This window comes from Muscardinus avellanarius (genome assembly GCF_963383645.1).
Source record: "Muscardinus avellanarius genome assembly, chromosome: 5".
NCBI lineage: Eukaryota > Metazoa > Chordata > Mammalia > Rodentia > Gliridae > Muscardinus > Muscardinus avellanarius.
The window spans coordinates 76,191,372-76,216,245 of NC_137790.1; the positions used below are offsets into that span (position 1 = coordinate 76,191,372).

Here is a 24,874-nt window from a genome sequence, read left to right on the forward strand (position 1 = left end):
CAGGTGCCTCCTCCCAGATTTATCTCCAAATAAATTTGCTCCTGCTGTCGAGCCCTGCACTCCTGGTCCCTATATTTACCAACATATGGTATTTATCAACATACGCCACTAGACCCTGCTTATTTTTTTATTTTGAAATGAGGTCTCACTAAATTGCTGAGGCTGGCCTTCAACCTCCAATCCTTCTGTCTCAGTCTCCCAAGTACTGGAACTACAATTGTGTGACACGGTTCGGGCTACAGCTTTATTTTTATTTTGTTATTTACTTTTTTTTTTTTCTGCGTGCTGCTAGAAATCAAACCCAAGGTCTCATGAACACTAAGCAAGTGTTTTACCACTGAGCTACACCCTCAATCCAAATATTGTGACTATACTAAAAATTACTGGATTGTGCTTTGTTTTCTTTCTTTCTTTCTTTCTTTCTTTCTTCCTTTCTTTTTTTCTTTTTCTTTTTTTGGTACTGAGGATGGAATTCTGGAGCATTCTACCTCTGAGCTACATCCCTAGCCTTTTTTTTTTTTTTTTTTTTGTGGTACTGGGGGTGGAACCCAGGGGCTTTTTTCTACCTCTGGGCTATACTCCCATACCAATTTTATATTTTATTTGGAAACAGGGTCTCACTAAGTTGCTGAGAGCCTCACTAAGTAGCTGAGGCTGCCTTCAAACCTGTGCGATCCTCCTGTCTCAGCCTCCCAAGTGCGGGGAATACAAGTGTGCGCCACCACGCCCGGCATTAGCCTTATTTCTTTATTCTTCATTTTGAAACAGGTCTCACTGAGTTGCAAAGGGCCTCACTAAGTAGCTGAGGCTGGCTGCAAACCTTGATCCTCTAGTCTGGCAATCCTAGTTCCTACAACTTCTACTTTATTTGTGAAATATGCTCTCAAAGCAGGGAGCATCAAACATTTAGTAATTTCTATAATTTAATATGCTCAGACTGAGGACATAAACAGGACACAGGAATGGGAAACTCACACAGGACTGGTCATTTCATGATTTTCTTCATTTTGAGTGTGTTGCCTTCTTATTTTCAGGAGGAAAGACTTTGACTTCAAAAACAACAAAATCCTTGATAAGAGAATTTACATCTTTCAGTTCTAAATGGCACTCTTGTGCTATTTTTTTCAGTAGTCCGTGTTTCTGGATGAAGTTTATGATTATTAAAAGTGTTAATGCAGCTGGACGTGGTGGCGCAGGCTTGTAATCCCATACTTGGGAGGCTGAGATAGGAGGATCGCACAGGTTCGAGGCCAGCCTCAGCTACTTAGTGAGGCTCTCAGCAACTTAGTGAGACCCTGTTTCCAAATAAAATATAAAATAGGGCTGGGAGTTTAGCCCAGGGGTAGAAAGCCCTGGGTTCCATCCCCAGTACTATAAATAAATAAATAAAAGTGTTAATGTTTCTGCAATGAAAATTCTGCCTTTGGGCATGTTGTTAATGTTTGTCATATCAGAGTGGTCTTTTGGCAATCCAAATTCCTTTGTTTCAGCATCTTTTGCCTGCAGGGAAGATAAAGGATCTTTGGAATCCATATACACATCTTTTAGCAATGACAGCAGCTTGTCGTCTTTTCTAGCAATTTCTCCCTTGACTTCTGGATGGTGGCTCACCTGCTCCCACAGCAGGCTGTCGGTGGAAGGGTGCTTGGGAGCCACAGATGGCTTCATCTTGCTAGTTTCCCGTTCTGCGCGGTTCTCTGTTGAAGTTCCTGAACGCGGGCATGAGTCACCCGAGCCCCCATCTCTCCACAGCACGTTGCCTCCGGTTCCCAACCCGCGTGGGAAAACCACAGCACGGTGCTCACCTTCTGCACAGTTTTCATCCTTAATCTGGATGATTCTCTGTGGGCCGTCCAGGCCTGATTCTCGGACACCCACCAGTCTCTCACCTCCCTGCTCACCGTCCCGACCTCACAAAAGGGAGATGCAGATGGCTGCTTTAATTCTTCTGGTTCCAAGTCCTCTGCCCTGCCTCGGGAGCAGCCCTCATGCCGACGCCTCCCCTAGCAGACAGCCCGGCATTCCTGCCTCCCTTGGTGGGCCCAGGGCTCTCCGGGGTCTCCAGCACCAGCTCAGCCCAGGTGTAACCCTTCCCCTGCACCCCTTGACCCCAGCTTCTGCTCGAGGAAGAAGAATGCCTAGCGCCTTGTTATCTGCTCCAGGGAAGTCTAAAGTCTGGCTTTGGCATGCCCGCTCAAGGCCTCGCACCACGCAAGGGTGAACAACCTGAGGAATGTTCTGGTGGAAAAGGTTTGCAGCTGAGTCAGCCTGTGGCTCTGTCAGGGTGGGGCCGAGGCCACTGACCCTCTAGGGGTGAGTGCCCTTGCCTTCTTTTCCTGCTGGACCTCCACCTCTGGGGGGACTGGCCCTGAGGCCCCTGGATCACTCCCTGCCCTGTCCCAGGGGTTGCCCTGGAGAAGGATGGGACAAGCGAAGGCTCATCTTGACCCTGAGTCTGTCAGAGGAGTAGGGCGCAGGGGGAGGCCGTCTTCCTGGTACCTGTGGACCTCTCCCCCGCCAGGGGCCCTTGGTCACTATCTAAAATCTCCCCCTGAACCCCACGGAGCCCCGCCCTGCCCCTCTTCACAGGCCACGGCTCTCTGACCTGGTTTCTTAACCTCTCTTGACCTCAGCTTCCTTATCGGTAGGTAAAGTGGGAATGAAGATAGTACTTAGCTAGGATCCTCCTGAAGTTTGAAATGAGGTAAGGGACACTGTTTCCTAGCCCAGAAGCGGCATGGCGCACGCCAGCACAGGGTAGAGCTGGTGGACACCAGCTGCAGCTGCTGCTCTTTTTTTTTTTTTTTTTTTTTTTTCCAGTGCTGGGGATGGAACCCAGAGGCATTCTACCTCCGAGCTACATCCTCAGCCCTATTTTTTATTCTTTATTTTGAAACAGGTTCTCGCTGAGTTAGTTGCAAAGGGCCTCACTATATAGCTGAGGCTGTTGCAAACCAGGATTCTCCTGTCTCAGCCTCCCAAATACAGGGATTACAAGTGTGCCCACCACACCCAGCTTGACTTTATTATTTTATGTTTTATATCCAAATGCTGAGGAATACTTCATCTGTGTCATGCCAGGAGCCTAGGGAGTTTGGCCTCAAAGGGATAGATTTATTTATTTATTTATTTATTTATTTATTTATTTATTTATTTGAGGTACTGGGGATGGAACCTAGAGGCATTCTACCTCCAAGCTACACTCCCAGCCCTACTTTTTAGTCTTTATTCTTTTTAAATTTATTTTTATTTTTACTTTTTTGTGTGTGTGGTACTGGGGGTGGAACCCAGAGGCTTTCTACCTCCAGGCTATACTCCCAGACCTATTTTGTATTTTATTTGGAAACAAGGTCTCATTAAGTTGCTGAGAGCCTCACTAAGTAGTTGAGGCTGGCTTCGAACCTGTGCGATCTTCCTGTCTCCGCCTCCCAAGCGCGGGGATTACAAGCGTGCACCACCACGCCCGCCGCTTTAGTCTTTATTTTGAAACAGGGTCTCACTGAGTTGCAAAGGGCCTCACTGAGTAGTAGCTGAAGCTGTCCGCGAACTGCAATCCTTCTGTCTCAGCCTCTCAAATGCTGGGATTACAAGTGTGCACCACCACGCCTGGCTATTTATTTATTTATTATTTTGTGACACTGAGGATTGAACCCAAGGGTGTTCCACCCCCAAGCTATACCCCCATCCCTATTTTTTATTCTTTATTTTGAAACAGGTTCTCACTAAGTAGCTGAGGCTGGTGGTGAACCCACGATTCTCCTGCACTCCCAAGTACTAGAATTACAGGTATGCACCATCAAAGAAATTTAAATTTATTTGAAAAGAGAAGAGAAATTACAAGCCAATAAAATAGTTCAAAAGCTTATTATTTGGCAGCTTTTCAAAAACTGCTAAAATATTCAGGAAATTTCCTCTAGGACTCTGACTCTTCTATTTGATGTGTGTAAAAGGGATACTGAGAGTTGAACCTAGAGGCCTTCTATCCTCAAACTACCCGTCTTTTTGTTTTGTTTTGTTTTGTTTTTGTTATTGTTTTGGTACCGGGGATTGAACCCAGTGTTATTCCGTCTCCAAACTACAGACCCAGCCCTTTTTATTTTGTATTTGGAAACAGGATCTCCCTAAATCGCTGAGGGTCTCACTAAATTGATAAGGCTGACCCCAGACCTGCAATCCTCCTGTCTCAGCCTCCCAAGTACTGTTTTTGTATTATTATTATTATTATTATTATTATTATTATTATTATTATTATTATTATTATGATTGGTGGTACTGGGGTTCCTAGAAGCCCTTCTACCTCCAGGCTACACTCCCAGACCTATTTTGTTTTTGGAAACAGGGTCTCGTAAGCCAGCGTGGCTGGCTTTCGAACCTGCGCGATCCTCCTGTCTCCGCCTCCCAAGCGCGGGGATTACAAGCGTGAGCCCCCCCCCCCCCCGCATGTTTGTTTGTTTTTGTGGTACTAGAGATTGAATCCAGTGCATTTTACCTCTGAGCTATATCCCCAGCCCTATTTTTTTTTTTAATGTGGATCATATTGAAAATGGCACACATTCACCCAGCCCTATTTTATTTTGAAACAAGGTCTAAGTTACAAATGGCCTCAAGTTGCTGAGGCTGCCCTTGAATCTTCGATTCTCCTGTCTCAGCCTCCCAAAAACTGGGATTATATGTGTGCGCCACTGTGCTCAGGCACTATGACTCTTAAAGGAAGCCTCTGCTCGGCTGCTTGGCTGGATAAACCCATCATCAACATATGATAGAGATGGGCATTGTGGTACACACCTATAATTTCAGTACTTGGGAGGGTGAGACACGAGGATCAAGGTTTGTGGACAGCCTCAGCTACTTAATGAGGCCTTTCGCAACTCAGTGAGACCCTGTTTTGAAATAAAAAAATAAAAAATAGAGCTAGGGGTATTGCTCAGAGGTAGAATGCACCTGGGTTCTATCCAAAAAAAAAAGAATAACCAAGCTCTGTTAACTGAAGATTTTAGATTTGAATACCATATATATTTCTTGCCTTTCCAACGTGTCTCCTTTCTACCTAAAATTTTATTTCTTCTTTCTACCTCTTCACAAGTACTGGGATTATAAGCGTGAGCCAACACACCTGGTTCATGGGCTGAGTTTATGAAATCCCCTCAGGTCTCATCTTTCCAGCCAATCCTCCTCTCCTCAGGCCAAATCCACAGCATTTAGCACAGCTGTGGTCTAGCCCTGAGCCTCCGGGTTCCAGGGGAAAGCCCCCAGCAGGTCTCCAAAAGGATTTGCAGAGAGAAACAAGGCTTGTTTCCCTTCCCCGGGACCAGATGGGAAGAGTTTTTTCTTGGGACAAGCCAGCTCTAGACACTTGTTTTGTTTTGGGTGTTGAAGATTAAACCTTAGGAGCATTCTATCTGAGCTACACCCTCAGCCCTATTTTATTTTTATTTTGAAACAGTGTCTTACTAAGTTGTGCAGGGCCTCATAAGTAGCTGAGGCTGACCTCGAACCCGGCTCTCCTGTCTCAGCCTCCCAAGTCCTGGGATTACAAGTGTGCACCACCATGTCTGGCTCTCTGTGTCTCTCTGCCTCTCCACTCTCCTCTCTTCTGCCCTCTTCTTCCTCTTCTTTCCCCTCCACTCCTCTTTCCACTTTTCTTTATCATGCTCTTTCATGCTCCCCTCTGCTCTTGCTCTGCCTACGCTCGCTCCCTCCCTCCCTCCCTCCCTCCCTCCCTCCTTCCCTCCCGCCACTTTTCCTGGACTACAGCTTCCAGCCATGAACACAGAGTAAACTGTCTGATGACTTTCAAGTAATCACTCCTAACTGATTCTTGGAAGCCCTTGGGTCCAGGTATGGAAAGAAAGAAAGGACAAAAGAAAGAAAGAAAGAAAGAAAAAGAATAGCCAGGCCCGGTGGCATTCAGGAGACTGAGACAGGAGGATCACAGTTCGCGGACAGCCTCAGCTACTTAGTGAGATGCTTTGCAACTCAGTGAGGCCCTGTTTCAAAATAAAGAATAAGAAATCAGTCTGGGGGTATGGCTCAGAGTTTGTAAAATGCTCCTGGGTTCCATCCCCAGTAACACATACAAAGAATAGCCGGACGTGGTGGCGCACGCTTGTAATCCCCGCACTTGTGAGGCGGAGACAGGAGGATCACGCAGGTTCGAAGCCAGCCACGCTGGCGTAAGAGATCCTGTTTCCCAAAATTTTATTTGTATATATATATAATATATTATATTATATATTATATATTACATATATTACATATATTACATATATACATTATACATATATACATATATACGGGAGTGTAGCCTAGAGGTAGAAGCTACATCCTCAGCCCTATTTTTTATTTTCTTTTGAAACAGGGTCTCACTGAGTTGCAAAGGGCCTCACTAAGTAGCTGAGGCTGGCTTCGAAACTGCATAGTTTTCCTGTCTCGGCCTCCTAAATGCTGGGATTACAATCGTGCGCCACCATGCCCAGCTTTAGACACTCTTTTATTTTTAATTTTCTTGTGATACTACCATCCCTTTTTATTTATTTATGCTCTTTATTTTGAAACAGGGTCTTGCTAGGTTGCTGAGAGGCTTAAAAAGTTGCTGAGGCTGGCCTCAAACCTGCACCCCTCCTGTTGCAGCCTCCGGTGTACCACCACTCCTGGCTCCCTAGGTGCTTTTTAAGGGAGGTGTGGTATGGGAGGGGGCAAGGTGGTACTGAAGGCATTTGTCTGAGAGGTGAGAGGGACCACACCTAAGCACCTGGGAACTCAGCCAGCTGAAGGATCAAATTCCTCCAGAGTGAACTCTGAGATTTGAGGTTGGCAACGGAGGCACAAGAAGGAAGGGAGCTAGAGGGAAGATCTGGTCCTCTGCCTGTCCTCTGCCCTGGTCCTCTGGAGAAGGTGTGCAGCACAGCCGCTCCTCAGAGTCCCCACCTGCCAGCCCCCCTGCAGCTCTGCACCCTCAGTCCTGCCAGGATCCCGTGGGAAGGAGATAATGGAGCCAGACAGGACTCAGATAAGACTTGACCCCAGGTAAGTGAGGGTGGCCGGCCCTGGGCCAGCAGCCAGGTGCTCATCGATGGGGCCACGGTCTGGCCTGTTTCCCTTCCTCCCACCAGAACCCTCTGGCGCCAAGCAGGAGGAGTGTGGCCAGACTGAAATGGTCTGCCTGTCCCCTAGGTCCTCAGAGAAATTGCGGAATGGGGCCAGTGTATGACTCCTTCTGTGCCCTGGCTTTGCCCCCAAGCTGGGCAGAGGAAGATCCCAAGGTGGGGGCTGTGGAAGGCGTTTCCAGGAGTAATGCACAGCGCCCCTAACCAGCAGGGGACCCCTTGTGCTAAGGCTCCACTCTTTCTCCAGAACCCTGTTCTTTGTCCCTGGCCAACCTCTCTGGCTGCCACCCTGATAGAGTGAAAAGGATTTGGGAAGCCAGGCGCGTTGCACATGCCTGTCATTCCAGGACTTGGGAGCTGAGGTAGGAGGATCTCATGTTTGAGGACAGGCTCAGCAACTTAGTGAGACCCTGTTTTGAAATAAATATTAAAATAAAATAGGGCTGGGGGTATAGATCAGAGGTAGAACACCCCTGGGCTCAAACCCCATCACCCCCCACCACACACACACACGTAGATTTTGAGGCTGTGTGTGTGTGTGTGTGTGTGTGTGTGTGTGTGTGTGGTACTGGGGTGGAACCCAGGGGCTTTTCTACCTCCGGGCTATACTCCCAGACCTATTTTATATTTTATTTGGAAACAGGGTCCCACTAAGTTTCTGAGAGCCTCACTAAGTAGCTGAGGCTGGCCTTGAACCTGTGCGATCCTCCTGTCTCAGCCTCCCAAGCGGGGATTACAAGCGTGCGCCACCACGCCTGGCTTGAGGATTGTTGAACACTGCAGCCAGACCTGCCATGGCTAACTGGCCACTCACCTCTCACACTAGACTGGACCAGAAGCAGGGCCCTGAGGGGAAATGGACAAGCCCCCCTGCAGTGGGGAGTGGTTGAGAAGCAGCGAGTATCTAGGGGTCACCCCCTTCCCCAGCCCCCTGATTCTGAACACAGGCTGCTGTCTCTGCAGGTACACAGCGGACCTCCTGGAGGTGCTGAAAACCAACTACAGCATCCCCCCAGCCTGCTTCTCTATCCCGCCCACTGCCACCCAGCTCCTGAGAGGTGAGTCAGGCACCCTCCCCGGAGGCAGTCAGGAGGACTGTGAGGAGCAGAGCTGACCCTGAGCTGGCCAACCAGGCCAGCCTGGGGGTCTGCTGGCCTGGCTCCCTCTGACAGAGGTCTTGGAGAGGAACAACTCCCCAAGAGTCAGGGAGCCCAAAGGAGGCCATGACAGCCTAGCCCAGGATCCCAGCCTCAAGACACAGTCAAATGGGGGACACTGGGCATTTTTCAGACTCCAGCACCTTAGATGGTACCCCAATGGCCCATGCCCCCACAGGGCCCCCTGGAGGCCGCACAACAGCCACTTTGGAAAAGGGCCATGGTTATGCTGGGTGTGGTGGCACATGCTTGTAATCCCAGTACTTGGGAGGCTGAGATAGGAGGATTTCAGGCTCGTGGCCAGTCTCAGCTACTTAGTGAGGCTCTCTGCAACTTAGTGAGACCCTGTCTCAAAATAAGAAATAAAAAATAGGGCTGGGGGTGTATCTTGGAGGTAGAATGCTCCTGGGTTCCATTTCCAGTACCACAAGAAGAAGGAAGGAAGGAAGGAAGGAAGGAAGGAAGGAAGGAAGGAAGGAAGGAAGGAAGGAGAAGGAGAAAGAAAGGAATAAAGGAAGGAAGGAAGGAAAGGGAGAAAGAAAGAAAAAAGAAAGAAAGAAAGAAAGAAAGAAAGAAAGAAAGAAAGAAAGAAAGAAGAAAAGAAAAGGCCCATGGCACTGCAGAGGGGCAACGCTTGTCAGCACTGGGCTCAACCTAGGAGAGTCTATGAAAGCGTTCTCAAAGTATTGACCAACTGGATCTTATTGCTGAATTGGTTTCATTTTTGTTGTCTTCTACTTCTTCTCTTCCCCTTCTCCTCCTCCTCCTCTTCTGCCTCCTCCTTCTTTTTGGTACTGGAGGCTGAACCCAGGAGCATTCTACCTCCAAGCTACACTCCCAACTCCATTTTATATTTTATTTTTGAGACAGTCTTGCTAATTTGCTGAGAGTCCTGCTTAATTGCTGAGTCTGGCCTTGAACCTGTCATCCTCCTGCTCAGTTTCCCAAGTACTGGATTACTGTTGTGCACCACCACACCTGGTGCTTTTGAAAGTGAAAGGCGCCAGGCGTGGTGGCGCACGCTTGTAATCCCCGCACTTGGGAGGCGGAGACAGGAGGATCGCGCAGGTTCGAAGCCAGCCGCGTGCGCTGGCTTAGGAGACCGTGTTTCCAAATTTAAAAAGTATAAAAATAGGTCTGGGAGTGTAGCCCGGAGGTAGAAGGGTTTCCAGGAACCCGAGTACCACAAAAAAAAAAAAAAAAGAAAGAAAGAAAGAAAGAAAAAAAGAAAGTGAAAGGCATAAACTATGACTTAGTCCATTCCCTGGACACAAAAACATTGAGAATCAAGTGGCCCTGCATCCATCTATCTATCATCTTTCTATCTGTCATCTATCTTCTTTCTTTCCTCTTTTTGTGGTACTGGGGATGGAACTCTGGGGCATTCTACCTACAAGCTACACCCTTTTTTAGTTTGTATTTATTTATTTATTTTGTGGGTCTGGGGATGGAACCCAGGTGCATTCTACCTCCGAGCTATACCCCCTGCCCTATCTTTTATTCTTTATTTTGAAACAGGGTCTCACTGAGTTGCAAAGGGCCTCACTAAGTAGCTGAGGCTGTCTGTGAACCGCAATCCTCCCGTCTCAGCCTCCCGAATGCTGGGATTACAAGCGTGTGCCACCATGCCCAGCTTAGTCTTTATTTATTTATTTATTTATTTATTTATTTATTTATTTATTTTTGGTGGTACTGGGGGTAGAACCCAGGGGCTTCTACCTCTGGGCTATACTCCCAGACCTATTTTATATTTTATTTGGAAACAGGTTCTCACTAAGTTGCTGAGAGCCTCACTAAATAGCTGAGGCTGGCTTTGAACTTGTGCGATCCTCCTGTCTCAGCCTCACAAGCGTAGGGATTATAAGCATGTGCCACCATGCCCAACTTATTCTTTATTTTGAAACAGGGTCTCACTGAGTTGCAGATGGCCTTGCTAAGTTGCTGAGGCTGTCTGCAAACTGCGATCCTCCTATCTCAGCCTCCCGAATGCTGGAATTACAAGCATATGCCACCAGGCCTTAGCTATTCTTTATTTTGAAACAGGGTCTCATTAAGTTGCAGAGGGCCTAAACTGCTGATGCTGGCCTTGAACCTGTGATCCTCACATCTCAGCCTCCCAAGGACTGGGATTATAAGCTTGAGTCACCACACTGGGCCCTGCTCCTTTGTAAGAATGTGGCTCGAGTGCACGTTTTGTTTTCTTTCTGCTTAGATGGCCAGCACTGAGATGTTGAACGGGGCACAATGCTTTTCCAAGCCTTTCCCCAGATGTTGTCACCTCATAGAGTAGACATACTAAGCAACAGGGCGCTATCAGCATGCATTGGGAGGCGGAGAGGACACGTCCTCTGGCTACAAACAACTCCATAGCGCTGCCAACTGCCACAGTGCTGGGCGACACCTGGCGGAGCTCTGGTTAGTGCCAGCAGGAGGCTGCTGCATCCAGCGCCAGGAACCTTCCATTCAGAGAATACAAGGTATAAGCCAGAGGTGCACGTTTTCTTCCACCCGTAGTTTTCAGGCCAGGGGGCATCTGGCCATGTCTGGAGTCAGTTTTGGTTGTCACACTGAAGATCACCAATAGCATCTAGTAGGTAGAGGCCAGGGAGGCCGCCAAACCTCCTACAGGGCACAGGATAGTTTTCCACAGCAAAGAATCATCCAGGCCAGAGCATCACCAGCGCTCAGGTTGAGAAACCTCGCCTCACACACAAAATAGTTCTCACACAGCTTTGCTAAAAATGTGCACATAAGTCAGGCGTGGAGGTGCGCAGCCGTAATCCCAGGACTTGGGAGGCTGAGACGGCAGGGTTACAGGTTTGAGGCCAGCAACAGCAAACTCATCAAGACCTTGTTTCCAAATAGAAAATAGAAAGGGCTGGGGATGTAGTTCAGAGGTAGAATGGCCCTGGCTTCAATTCTTGGTACCAATAAAAATGTATAAAGTAAAACCCCACGAGTGAGCAGAGGGGGTGGACCACTGTGGTCTGCTAGTTGCGCGCATCCCTCATTCAGACAGAGCAGGCGGGATTGGGGGCGGTGAGCACTCGTGGGGCGGGGTGGTGACGGAATGAGATGAAGGGTCCCCAGATGCTGGGGAGCTGCCGGTGGAGGAGCAGGAGGGCAGCCAGGTGAGGTGCGGCCTGTGAGGGCCAGGTGCAAGAGTTGTACTTTATCCTGCAGACAGAAGCTGCTGGTGAGGGCTCTGAGGTTGGGAGGGGCTGGGTGAGGTCCAGCTTCAGGATCATTAAACAGTAATCAGGATGGACCGCGGGGGAAGAAGAGCCCGAAGAGGCAGGATATAGAGGTCATTGCCCCCTCCCGGCATGGGAGAAGAAGAGTCAGAGCCAGGGCCACGTCAGGAAAAGGAAAGGACGGGTTGGGAATTATAGGCAATTGGAAGAAGGAGCAAAAGATCTGGTAAATATTTAACCAGGTAAGTGCAGGTTCTGGGTAATGGTGATCCCCGGCAGGAGCAGGAGGATGCCGTGGGAGCCCTCCCTCCTGCACTTGAGAACCCTGTTGCTTCCTATGTTGTGACTTAAGAAAGAGCTATTTTAGAAGTACTAGTACATATTTCAGTAACCAATTTTTTTTTTTTTGGGTGTTACTGGGGGTGGAACCCAGAGGCTTTCTACCTCTGGGTTACACCCCCAGCCCTATTTTATACTTTATTTGGAAACAGGGTCTCACTAAGTTGCCGAGAGCCTCACTACTGAGGCTGGCTTCGAACCTGTGCAGTCCTCCTGTCTCAGCCTCCCAAGTCTTGGGATTACAAGAGTGTACCACCATGCGCGGCAGAAACCAATTTTTTAAAGTGCCTATGATGTGACTGCAATTACAATCCTTACAGGGGGCATGCTTTTGTTTGTCTGTCTTTACTAGGGTTGAACCCAGGGGTCTTCTGCCTCCAAGTTACACGCCTAGCCCTTTTTATTTATTCATTTTTATTTGAAATGAGGTCTCACTAAGTTGCTGAGGTCCTTGCTAAGGCACTGAGGCTGTATTCAAACTCGCAATCCTTCTGTCTCAGCCTCCCAGATACTGGCAATACAGGCATGCACCACCACACCTGGCAGTATTTGGTTTAGTTTAGTCTTGTTTTATGAACTGATCGAAACATTTAAATAGAAGAATCATGAAAGCTAATTCTGGAAAGGTGTAAGGAGGGAAGGGGCACTAGCAGAGATGAAGGCTAATAATAAGGTCACAGTAATTAAAGCAAAAGGCCTGACAAGGAGTAAACCAGAATAGAGGGCCCAGAAATGCAGCCTGCTTGGGACTGCTGTGCGAGGCGCGACAGGCTCTTGAAGGAGCCAGACAACTGCCTGTGTCTATGGCAGCAAATACACAGAAAACCAGAGCCGGGCGTGGTGGTGCACACTTGTAATCCCAGCATTTGGGAGGCTGAGTCAGGGGGATTGAGGTTCGCGGACAGCCTTAGCTACTTAGTGAGGCCCTTTGCAATTCAGTAAGACCCTGTTTTAAAATAAAGAATAAAAAAATAGGGCTGGGGGTGTAGCTCAAAGATAGAATGCCCCCGAGTTTAATTCCCAGTACCGAAAAAAAAATCATACACAGAAAACCAGCTTCAAAGTAGATTTAATTCAGATAAAGTACTTAAATGTAAAATTTGAGCTTTTTTTTTTACAAAAATAATATCAAAAGATAAATTTATGATTAGAAATTGAGAATAATTGCCTTTTTGTGTGTATGTGTGTGTGGTTCTGGGGTTTGGACCCAGTGATATTCTACCTCTGAGCTGTACCCCAAGCCCTATTTCATTTTTTATTTGGATCTCACTAAATTGCTAAGAGCCTCACTAAGTTGCTAGGCTGATCATGACCTGCAATCCTCCTGTCTCAGCCTCCCAAGTACTTGGATTACAGGCGTACACCACCACACTGGCTTAAAAGCTACTTTATTTATTTATTTTTTTTTGGTGGTACTGGGGTTCCTGGAAGCCCTTCTACCTCCGGGATACACTCCCACAGGCTACACTCCCAGACCTATTTTTTAACTTTTTTATGTGGAAACAGGGTCTCTCAAGCCAGTGAGGCTGGCTCCCAACCAGTGTGATCCTCCTGTCTCTGCCTCCCAAGCGCAGGGATTACAAGCGTGCGCCACCACGCCCGGCGTTAAAAGCTACTTTTTATTGAGCAAATACTATATTCCAGGTGCTTTCCTAAGAAGCTGAGAAAATGATTAACCAATCCAAGGTCATAGAGCAGGTAGAAAGTGGCATTTACATTGAACTCAAGTGCCTCTGACTCCAAAGCCTATGATCTTAACCTCCAGGAAGCAAATATGCAAAAGCGGAAGTAACTTTTGAGGAGAGCCAAGTGTGGTGGCGTATGCCGGCAACACTTTACTTAGAAGGCTGAGACAGGAGGATCTCAGGTTCACGGCCAGCCTCGGCAATTAGTGAGGCCCTCCGCAACTTGGTGAGACCCTGTTCCAAAATAAAATAAGGCTGAGGGTGGTAGAATGTTCCTGGGTCAAAAAATTTGTCACTGGACATGGTGGCACACACTACGTGGGAGGCTGAGAAAGGAGGTTTGTGGGTTCAAAGCTAGCTTTGGGAACATAACCAGGCTCTCAGCAACCTAGTGAGATCCTGTTTCTAAATAAGAAATAAAATCAGACTGGGAGTATAACTTGGAGGTAGAATGCCTCTGAGTACAAAACAACAAAAGAATTTTGAGAAGGAAGCTGAGATTGTGTGTGTGTGTGTGTGTGTGTGTGTGTGTGTGTGTGTGTGTGTGTGCTTTACTGGGAATTGAATTGAACCTAGAGACATTCTACCTCTGAGTTATACCCCCAGACCAATTTTATTTCTTATTTGGAAATAGGGTCTCACTAGGTTGCTGAAAGCCTCACTAAATTGCTAAGTTATCTATCCTCAACCCTGCAATCTTCCTGTTTCAGCCTCCCAAGTACTAGAATTACAAGCTGGATGCTGGAATTATTGATGATTACTTTTTCAAAATTTCATGCAATGTTCTTAGAGATTATTATTATTGTTGTTGTTGTTGCTACTATTATTTTTATTATTATCTGCACTAGGAATTGAACCTAGGGGCATTCCATCACTGAGCTATATCTCTAATGGTATTTTTTTTGGGGGGTCGATACTGGGGATTGAACCCAGGGGCATTCTACAAGGCCTCGCTAGGTTGCTGAGGCTGACCTCAAACTTACGATCTTTCAAATACTAGGATTACAGGAATGTGCCACCAAGCCCCAGCAAGAATACATTTGTGTATGTGAGGTACTGGAAATGAAACCCAGAGGCATTTTACCTCCAAGCTACACCTCCAGCCCTATTTTTTTATTCTTTATTTTAAAACAGGGTCTCAAGCTGGGTGTGGTGGCACATGCTTGTAATCCCAACATTTGGAAGGTAGAGACCAGAGAATATTGGTTTGCAGATACCCTCAGCTATTTAGTGAGGCTCTTTGCAACTCAGACCCTGTTTCAAAAAATAAAAGACAAAAAAAATAGGGCTGGGGGTGTAGCTCAGAGGTACAGTGCCCCTGGGTTCCATCCTTAGTACCGCAAAAAAAATTTTTTTTTAATTTTAAAAATAAAAATAAAAATAAAACAGGGTCTCGCTGAGTTGCAAAGGGTCTCACTAAATAGCTGAGGCTGTCTATGAACCGTGATCCTGCTGTCTCAACATCCCAAATGTTGGGATTACAACCCGGTGCCACCATGTTCGGCTGCAAGAATACTTTTGATTGATTGATTGATTGATTGACTGATTGATTGATTTGCAGTACTGGGGATGGAACTCAGGGGCAGTCTACCTCCGAGCTACACCCCCAGCACTATTTTTTATTCTTTATGTTGAAACAAGATCTCACTGAGTTGCAAAGGGCCTAAGTAGCTGAGGCTGTCCGCAAACCGTGATCCTTCTGTCTCAGCCTCCTAAATGCTGGGATTACAAGTGTGTGCCACCACACCCAGCTCAAGAATGCCTTTTCAAGTGATAAAAACAGCGGGTAGTAGTGGCACATGTCTGTAATCCCAGTACTTGAAAGGCGGAGACAGGAGAATTCCAGGTTTGAAACCAGTCTTGCCAATTTAGCAAGATCCCATTTTTTTAAAAAATAAAAGGGGATGTGAGGGCGATCTGGCTGCGACATCTGTCGCCCCATTGAATGCCAGAGTAATTCGGCTGATCTGGCTGGCTAGGCGGGTGTCCCCTTCCTCCTTCACCGCTCCGTGTGCGTCCCTCCAGAAGCTGCGCGCTCGGTCAAAGAAGTCGACCTTCCCCGAATAGACGAGGACCAGTTTTCAGTCAAGGGTATAGGAGTAGCTGCGCTCCCCTGCTAGAACCTCCAAACAAGCTCTCAAGGTCCATTTGTAGGAGAGCGTAGGGTAGCCAAGCTTCCAAGACTCAAGACACATTCAAATGAGGCGCTGCACGTGGCAGTCTGCCTTTCTTTAAAAATAAATAAATAAATAAATAAATAAATAAAAATAAAAGGGGCTAGCATCCAGCACAGTGGATACACCTGTAATCCCAGTACTTGGGAAGTTGAGACAGCAAGATCATAGATTTGAGGACAGCCTCAGCAACACAGTGAGATCCTGTTTCAAAACAAAAACTAAAAAGGGCTGAAGTAAAATGCCCTGGGTTCAATCTCCAGGACCCCTACCCCAAAATACACACACAAAACCACATTAATTAATTTAAAAATAAAGAGTGGTGACACACACTTGTAATCTCAGTACTTGGGAGGCTGAGACGGGAGGATTGCAGATTTGTGGCCAGCCTTAACAATTTATCAAGACTCTGTTTCAAAATAATAATAAGTCTCCTTGACTCTAATTTTTCTTCTTCTCTTCATTATTATTATTAGCAGTGCTGGGGATCTAACCCAGTTCTTTGCACATGCCAGGCAAGTGCTCTACCACTGAGCTACATGTCCCGCATTAAAATATGGCTGGGGGGGGTAGCTCAAAGATAGAATGCCTCTGGGTTCAACCTCTAGTACCAAATAAATACATAAAATATGTATAAATACATAAATAAAATAAAAAAGTATTCTTTATTCTTTGAGAGACAGTGGGAAATTGAAAGGCTGAGACAGGAGGATTCCAGTTTTGAGACCAGTCTTGCCAATTTAGCAAGATCCTAAGCTCGGAGGTTGAATGTCCCTGGGTTCCATCCCTAGACCCTTAAAAAATAATAAATAAAAGGGCCAGGGGCTGGAGAATGTCTCTGGGTTCAATCTCCATTACAAACAAAAAATAGCAATCAATGCAAAGGAACTATACATATATTTATGGGGCACAGTCTGATATTTCAGTACTTGTATACGGTATGAAGTGATCAAATCAGGTAATCAGCATTTCCATCACTGTATTGTTTGGAGGAGTACTAGGAATTGAACCCAGGGCATTCTACCTCCGAGCTACACCCATCCCCAGCCCTATTTCATTTTTATTTTTTATTTTCTATTTTTATTTATTTTTTAATTTTTTGGTGGTACTGGGGTTCCTGGAAACCCTTCTACCTCCAGGCTACACTCCAAGACCTATTTTATATTTTTATTTGGAAACAGGGTCTCTTAAGTCAGCAAGGCTGGCTTCGAACCTGACTGTCTCCGCCTCCCAAGAGCGGGGATCACAAATGTGCGCCACCACGCCCGGCTTTCATTTTTATTTTGAAACAGGCTCTAAGCTGATGAGAATCTCACTATTTGCTGAAGCTGTCTTTGAACCCGCGGTCCTCCTGTCTCAGCCTCCCAACTACTGGGGTTACGGGTGTGGCCTGTACTAGGTATTTATTTGTAAGCCACGGCTGCCCTACTGTGCTGGGCCACACTTGAACTTATTTCTCCCATCTCACAGTGTGGTGGTACCTGTTTCCCAACTTCCCTGTGCCACCCCTCGCCCGTCCTGGCCTCTAGAAATTCCCACTCTGCTTTCTGTTGGGCCCTTGAAGCTTCAGTACATGGGCGAGAATGTCCTGTGTCTGTCTTCCTGTGTCTGGCTTACACCAGTCACTTCACAGAATGTTCTGGGTCTGGGGAGCAGGGTGTGGGGCGTGAGGACACAGGGGAGGAGCCCAGCGTTCTGGGGCCAGGAGGGGAACAAACTGATCCTGGGAGATCTTCGAAGAGGAGACTGGGAGAGGCTTTGGCTTTGTGGCTTGGGAAGGGCAGCTCCACTCCCAGTGAGCTGAGGGCAGGGACCTGCAGAGGCCTTGGCAGGAACGTTGATTTGGGGAAATCTGCTGAAATAATATTTGTTTTCTCCTCTCTGGACTTACCTCTTGTCTGTGTTTGGGGAAGGGTACTGGGGATTGAACCCAGGGGCTCTGCCTCCCAGCTCCACTTGTAGCCCCCACTTTTTATTTTGAAACAAGGTCCCGCTAAAGTGCTGAGACTGGCTGGAATCTGCCATTCTATTTCGGCCTCCCAAGTACTTCCAGGCATGCGCAATCATGCCAGGCTTTTTTACATTGAGAAGTTTGAACTTCTTGTATTGAATCTGGCTATCATTCTTTGTGGGATGTCATGGATTCTTAGGATGGTCTTCCCTCTCCCATGTTTTGATGAAAATGCAATTCTCTTTTCTATATTCCCTACTTGGATTTTTTTTCTGGCATTGGGAATTAAACTCGGGCATTCTAACATGAGCTACACCTCCAGCTCTTTTAATTTTTTGTTTGGAAACAAAGTCTCACTAGGTTGCTAAGGCTGACTTCAAACCCGCAATCCTTCTCTCTCATCCTCCCAAGTATTGGGATTACAGGTGTGTGCGACCATGCCCAGCCTTTGTGTTCAGTGTGTGTGTGTGTGTGTGTGTGTGTGTGTGTGTGTGTGTGTGTGTATGTGTGTGTGTGTGTGTGTGTGTGTATTTCTAGGAGTACCCAAGGGCCCAGAACCCAAGGGTATTCTGTCTCTCAGCTACACCTCTGGCCCTATTTTATTTTATTTTTTTATTTTGAAACAAAATGTATCTAGATTGGTATATCTAGATTGATGAGAGTCTCACTGCTTGCTGAGGCTAGCTTCAAACCTATGATCCTCCTGTCTCAGCTCGTTATCTTTTTTTTGGGGGGGGGGTACTGGGGATGGAACCCAGGGACATTCTACCTCTGAGCTACACCCCAGCCCTATTTTTTATTCTTTATTTTGAAACAGGGTCTCACTGAGTCACAAAGGACCTCACTAAGTAGCTGAGGCTCTCCGCGAACCATGATCCTCCTGTCTCAGCCTCCCAAGTGCTGGGATCACAAGTGTGCACCACCACGCCTGGCTCTCGTTACTTTTTTCAGACAAAAATACAGATTGAATCGCTCACCAGTTGTTTGTTTTGCATTCAAATGGTTCGTGGTGGTTTTCTTGAATTCCAATGGTTCTTGTACACGTTTCTTTTTAGAGTCAGTGCATCATTTTTTCTCTGTATCTCCAAATTCTTATATCAAGCCCACTGGAGTCTACCTTCCCTTCCTCCTGTAGCACTGGGCCCTGTGGAAATCGCCCTCATAACCATCATGACCCTTCTCCCCCTGGGCTCGGTTGCCATCTTCCTGGAGGATGCCGTCTATCTGTACAAGAACACTGGCTGCCCGATCAAGAGAAAGACTCTGCTCTGGAGCAGCTCTGCACCCACGGTGAGGGGCCCGGAGCTGCCCTTTGGGAGGTTCTGGAACAAGGCTCATGCCATTTTGAGAAATTTCCTCTAAACCAACAATTTATGTCAGCAGAAAGTTGCCTGCCACTTGCACAGGGCAGAGAGGCTTGTAATTTGAGCTCCCTAGGCTTGGACTAGCAAAAGGCAGGTCAGATTCTAAGAGCTATCAAGTCAGCCGGAGAACCTGCTCAGATCCCCTGCTGCTGGGGAGAATCCAACCACTACCGCCCTGCCACAAGGCTGATGTTAAAAAAGCCAGCCCCTTTCCTAGATTGGCAGGCAGTGATTCCTGAGTGTAGAAGAGAATTTCCCCCATAGGTGCATTTCTAGCTCTGTCCTTCTGCTATAGGTTTGTTTTGGTACTAGAGATTGAACTCAGGGGCATTCTACCTCTGAACTACAACCCAGTTCCTTTTATTTTTATTTTGGTTCTGGGGATTAAACTCAAGGGCGTTCTACTGCTGAGCTACACCCCAGAACTTTTTAATTTTGAAACAGGGTCTTGCTAAGTTGCTGAGGCTATCCTTGAACCTGCAGTCGTCCTGTTTAAACTTCCCAAGGGATACATGTATAGGATTACATGCATGGGATTATTGGGATTACAAGTATGTGCCACCACACCTGGCTCTGCTATAGGGTTCTTTTTTTTTTTTTTCCAGTACTGGGGATGGAACCCAGGGTCATTCTACCTCTGAGCTACACCCCCAGACCTATATTTTTAATTTTATTTTGAAACACGGTCTCATTGAGTTGCAAAGGGCCTCACTAAGTAGTAGCTGAGGCTGTCCGCGAACCACAATCCTCTAGTCTCAGCCTCCCGAATGCTGAGATTACAAGCATGCACCACCACATCCGGCTTTTTTTTTTTTAAACTCCCCCTATAGTTGTTATATAAGTCCTTGATTTAATTATTTTCCAACTGGGACTTGGGGGGGAGGAGGATGAAGAGAATGGAACCCAGGGCCTTGTACATGCTAAGCATACTCTCTGCCACTGAGCTTTACACACACCACCACCCCAGCTCTAACTTTTTTTTTTTTTTTTTTTTTTGCGGGTCTGGGGATGGAACCCAGGGGTTTGTGACCTCTGAGCTACACCCCTGCCCTCTTTTTTATTCTTTATTTTGAAACAGGGTCTCACTGAGTTGCGGAGGGCCTCACTAAGTAGCTGAGGCTGTCCGTGACCCGCAATCCTCAGGTCTCAGCCTCCCAAATGCTGGGATTACAAGCGTGCACTACCACGTCCAGCTTCAGCTCTAAGACTTTTGCCTCAGTGTACACACGAGCCTTGCGGAAAGGGCTGGAAGCCTCTCCTTCCCTGCCTAACCTGCTTCCTGCTCCTCTGCAAGCAGGTGGTGTCTGTGTTCTCCTGCTTTGGTATCTGGATCCCTCGCTCCCTCATGCTTGTGGAAATGGCCATAACCTCGTGAGTGTCCGCCCCGCCCCTGGGTGGCAACCCCCGGGGTCCCTCGTGCTCCCCATGGCTCCTATCTTTGATGCTGGCTGTTCATGAATTCCCAGCCTGTGCTAATCCGGAGCTCTTGAACTGCTGGTTCTGCCTGGAACATCTTATTTTGCTACATTCCTCAGTCACTTCTTTTTTCCAAAGCCCCCAATTCCCCTCCCCCAGCCCCCGGGCCCTGTGCTCGCTCTTGTTCCTCCTGGGTCACAGATCCAGAACGGCAGCCCCACTCCCCACCCCAGGTTTTACTCCGTATGCTTTTACCTGCTCCTGATGGTCATGGTGGAAGGCTTTGGCGGGAAGGAGGCAGTACTGAGGACACTGAAGGACACCCCAATGAGAGTCCACACCGGCCCCTGCTGCTGCTGCTGCCCCTGCTGCCCTCGGTTGTTGCTCACCAGGTAAGGCGGGAGGGGGCATCCTGGCACAGGCCCGCGGCCTCTTCCTGCACTCTCCTGAGAGCCTCTCCTGGTGCCTCGTCCTGCTTCAAGGCTCTTGAAACTAGCTTTGCATGGGACAAGCCAGTGATCAAAGGATGGACATCCTACAGCCAGGACCCACACATGGGCACCCAATCTCAGGGAAGAAGGAAGCTGCGGAGGCTCACTGTCCCCATAAACTCTGATGACACAGAGAAGTGGACGCTGGGCTACTTATCTGCCCCCTCTGCCATTTTGATTAATGAGCCTGAGCTCTGCACTCTGATAGCTGTTGCCCAAAAGACAGCATTCTGGTCTGGAGGTAAGGGTGCTCAAGGCTCTCAGCATCCTGCATTCTTCCTGTGCCCCACCCATGAAACCATTTTGGGGTCAATGATGGCAGCCTCGCCTCAGCTCCGGAGCCCAGAGAGAGAATAGGAGGTCTTCTTGGTGTGCATGGTTGGTGGGTCCATCTTCCTAACCTTCTTTCCCCCTCAGAAAGAAGCTTCAGCTGCTGATGTTGGGTCCTTTCCAATATGTCTTCTTCAAGATAACACTGAACCTGATAGGCCTGTTCCTCATCCCCGATGGCATCTATGACCCAGCAGACGTAAGCCAGGCATAAGGGGTGGAAAAGTTCAATGATCCTTTGGGGTCTAGAAGTAATAGCTGGAGCCAGCACCCCCTGACATAGGGCCCTAGCAACCATGTGGGGGTTGTGGGCAAGTAGAGGCCCAGGGACTTTGGTGGAGAGAGATGGGACTGGAATAGGCCAACAGGCTTTGGGGCCTTGTGGTACAGGGGATTGAATCCAGGGGCATTCTGCCTCCAAACTACACTTGACATCTTAAAACAGAGTCTCTCTAGGTTACTAAGTCTCACTACTTGCTGAGGCTGTTCACAAACCTACAATCCTCCTGTCTCAGCTTCCCAAGTACTAAGATTACAGGCATGTTCCACCATGCCCAGCTTTGGGGGCTTTTTAATTACCTTTCCTGGCATGGGGTAGAAGAAATAAAAGGAAGAACGAGCTTGCCTCCCTCACCGACTACTTTCTGGTCTGACGACAGATTTCGGAGAAGAGCACAGCTCTGTGGATCAACACTCTCCTCGGTGTGTCCACCTTGTTGGCCCTCTGGGCCCTGGGCATTCTTTTTCGCCAAGCAAAGCTACACCTGGGTGAGCAGAACATGGGAGCCAAATTTGCTCTGTTCCAGGTAACTATGCCCTTGGAGAGAAAGTGTTTAATAATAGAGCTACAAATGATTGGGGTGAGGAGTGAGACTACTAAAGAGGAGTGAGACTACTAAAGGTTAAAAGCAGCTTTGAGAATCTTAAATACTTTGGATTTCCTGTGAGATTTGAAAAAGATCTTTACCCTTTCCGTTTTTCATTTTTCTTTTGTTGTGTATTCTCCTCCCCCTCCTTCTCCCCTTCCTCCTCCTCCTTCTTTTGCCTTTCTGTGCTGTTACAGTTTCCCAAGGATGCTACAAACCAGGTAGTTTAAAACAACAGAAATGTATTGTCTCAGGTTTCTGGAAGCCCAAAGTCTGAAATCAAGGTGTCTGCAGGGTCACTTTGTGTTCTCTAAGCCCAAAGGTTCCCTTTCCACCAAATGCAGTGACGTGTGTGTGTGTGTGTGCGTGCGCGTGCGCGCGTGTGCACACACACACACGGCACTGGGGATTTAACCCAGAGGCATTCCACATCCAAGTTATACTCCTAGCACAATTTTATTTCTTATTTGGAAACAGGGTCTATTTGCCAAGGCTGGCTTTGGACCTGATCTTGTTTTCCTTCACTCTTCTTTCTCCTTGCTGGCCCTTCTCCTACTGTCAAGGTATATAAATCTGCTTCATAGCCAGGCTTGATGGGGCACACTTGTAATTCCAGCATTTTGGAGGCTGAGACAGGAGGATCGTGATTCAAGGACAGCCTCAGCTACTTAGTGAGGCTCTTTGCAACTCAGTGAGACCCTGTTTCAAAATAAAGAATAAAAATATAGGGCTGGGGGTATAGCTCAGAGGTAGAATGCCCCTGGGTTCCGTCCCTAGTACCACACACACAAAACAATCTGCTTCATAATTAACAGTGATTTCACATACATTCTTATTTGATCTAAGCAGGTACCTCCCAAATGTGAATTTTCAAGTATTCCTCCTCTGTCTTCATCTTTGGTTTCTGTCATCTTTAGCATCCTCATCCTTTTCTTCTTTTTTAATTTGGTAAAATACACATATCTTTGTGTGTGTGTGTGTGTGTGTGTGTGTGTGTGTGTGCGCGCGTGCGCGCATGTGTGCACACATAATATGCTAAGGATTGAACTCAGGGTCTCACACCATGCTCGGCAAGTGCTCTGCCACTGAGTGAGCTCTGCTCCCATCCCCAAATTCACCCTCTTAATGATTTCTAAGGGTTCCGTTTCATGGCAGTGAGCCCATGGACAGTTGTGTAACCATTGCCACAGTCTGCGTTTAGAACTTTTTGTCCTCCTCAGTTGAGACTCTGTACTCATTAAGCACTAGTCACCTATAGCCTCCCTCCTGCCCACTCCTGGCATGACAGAATTATCAAGGGGACTTTAATGGTTAACTACCCATCAATCTAGGAACACAGATCTCAGCAACTTGGGCTAAATGGAAGTGCTCTTCTCTAACCGCTGCCTTTTTTAGCCATTAAAGTGTCCATTTGTGGCCATGGTTCAGACAAGTTGTTTCTTGTGAACAACTCGAATAAAACACTAGGTAGATCAGATTGTAATTTACCCAAGTAGTAAAACTCCAAATTTTTAGCTGAGTGTGAGTCCTAACTTCTGTAACTGCACAGATCTAACGGTGGGCCTGCGGCGGCCAGCCAGCCCTGCATCATGAATGGCGGAGCCTGACCCACCTCGCTTCTCTCCTGCTCTGCAGGTGCTTCTCGTCCTGACTGCCCTGCAGCCCTCCGTCTTCTCCATCCTGGCCAATGGTGGACAGATTGCTTGTTCACCTCCCTTCTCCTCTAAGGTCAGGTCTCAAGGTGAGCATAGAGAGGTCCTGTTGCTCTGTGAGGTGGATGTGATGGGAGGGTCAGGAGAGAGAACCTTGGAACAAAGATTATATCAGCCTGACTTCTGCTTAGCATATTCAGAAAGGGGTTTCCAAAGACTTTAAGGAGACTATAACCTCTCTGTGTTTGAGGCCAGCACTAACAGCCAACCCAGGCAGCCATGGGTTCAATCTGCGACTCCAGGGAAGGAGTGGGAATGGTTAAGAAGCTGAAGATCATGCTGAATGAAGGGCAAAAGAAAGCAGTGTTTTTTTCTTTCTTTTTCTTTTTGTGGTACTGTGACGTGAACCCAAGGGTGTTTTACCTCTAAGCTACAACCCCCGGTCCTATTTTATTGTTTATTTTGAAGTAGGGTCTCACTAAGTCACAGAGGGCCTCATGTTGCTGAAGCTGGCTATGAACCTCAATCTTCCTGTCTCAGCCTCCTGAGTACTGCAGTTACAAGTGTGCGCCATCACGCCTGGTCAGGAGTAGGCTTTAATGCTTGCCTCAGATCATGGTGGGCAGCCACATTCTTGTTCTGGCTCTACCACTGACCTGCTTTGTTACTCTGGCAATTTAGTATCTCTAGGTCTTGGTTTGGGGATAAACTGGAGACACGTGCTCAGCTCACATGCCAGCGCTGTTAGTGGGATACCACCTCTAGGACTTAGCATAACTCTGTTATATTTTACCCCATACTGCAGTGATGAACTGCCACATGCTCATACTGGAGACTTTCTTGTTGACTGTGTTGACAAGAATGTACTACCGAAGGAAAGATTACAAGGCCGGATATGAAACCTGCCCGTCTCCACACCTGGACTTGAACCTCAAAGCCTGAGGCGGATGGCTGGGACAATGGAAGAGCACCGTACTCATTAGGGGAGCACAGATTTCTTCACTGTCCTTCATCATATGGGACATTCGCCAAATGGGAAACTGTCAACACAAGCTGGCACGCTGAATTTGACTGTAGAGATGAAAGCAAACAATGTAATAGAATGAAACTGTTTCAGATCTTGCTCCAGGAGGGTATTTTTAAGTTTTG

The 24,874-nt window shown here is 47.4% G+C and overlaps 1 protein-coding gene and 1 pseudogene across 2 annotated transcripts; one reads left to right on the forward strand and one right to left on the reverse strand.

The window, feature by feature from the left end:
* Nucleotides 1-1,002: 1,002 nt before the first annotated feature.
* On the reverse strand, nt 1,003-1,723 carry LOC308263531 (NADH dehydrogenase [ubiquinone] 1 alpha subcomplex assembly factor 4-like; annotated as a pseudogene). The gene is made up of 2 exons: nt 1,397-1,723; nt 1,003-1,178 (listed from the first exon to the last, which is right to left on the reverse strand). The product of its transcript is annotated as an NADH dehydrogenase [ubiquinone] 1 alpha subcomplex assembly factor 4-like (transcript).
* A 5,265-nt stretch (nt 1,724-6,988) lies between these two features.
* On the forward strand, nt 6,989-24,667 carry SLC51A (solute carrier family 51 member A; the record flags this gene model as incomplete). Its single annotated transcript, XM_080696868.1, has 9 exons — nt 6,989-7,026; nt 8,070-8,164; nt 18,742-18,896; nt 20,268-20,341; nt 20,620-20,778; nt 21,295-21,406; nt 21,867-22,013; nt 23,709-23,814; nt 24,531-24,667. 9 exons carry the CDS (start codon nt 6,989-6,991, stop codon nt 24,665-24,667), a joined length of 1,023 nt encoding a protein of 340 aa, XP_080552994.1.
* Nucleotides 24,668-24,874: the final 207 nt, after the last annotated feature.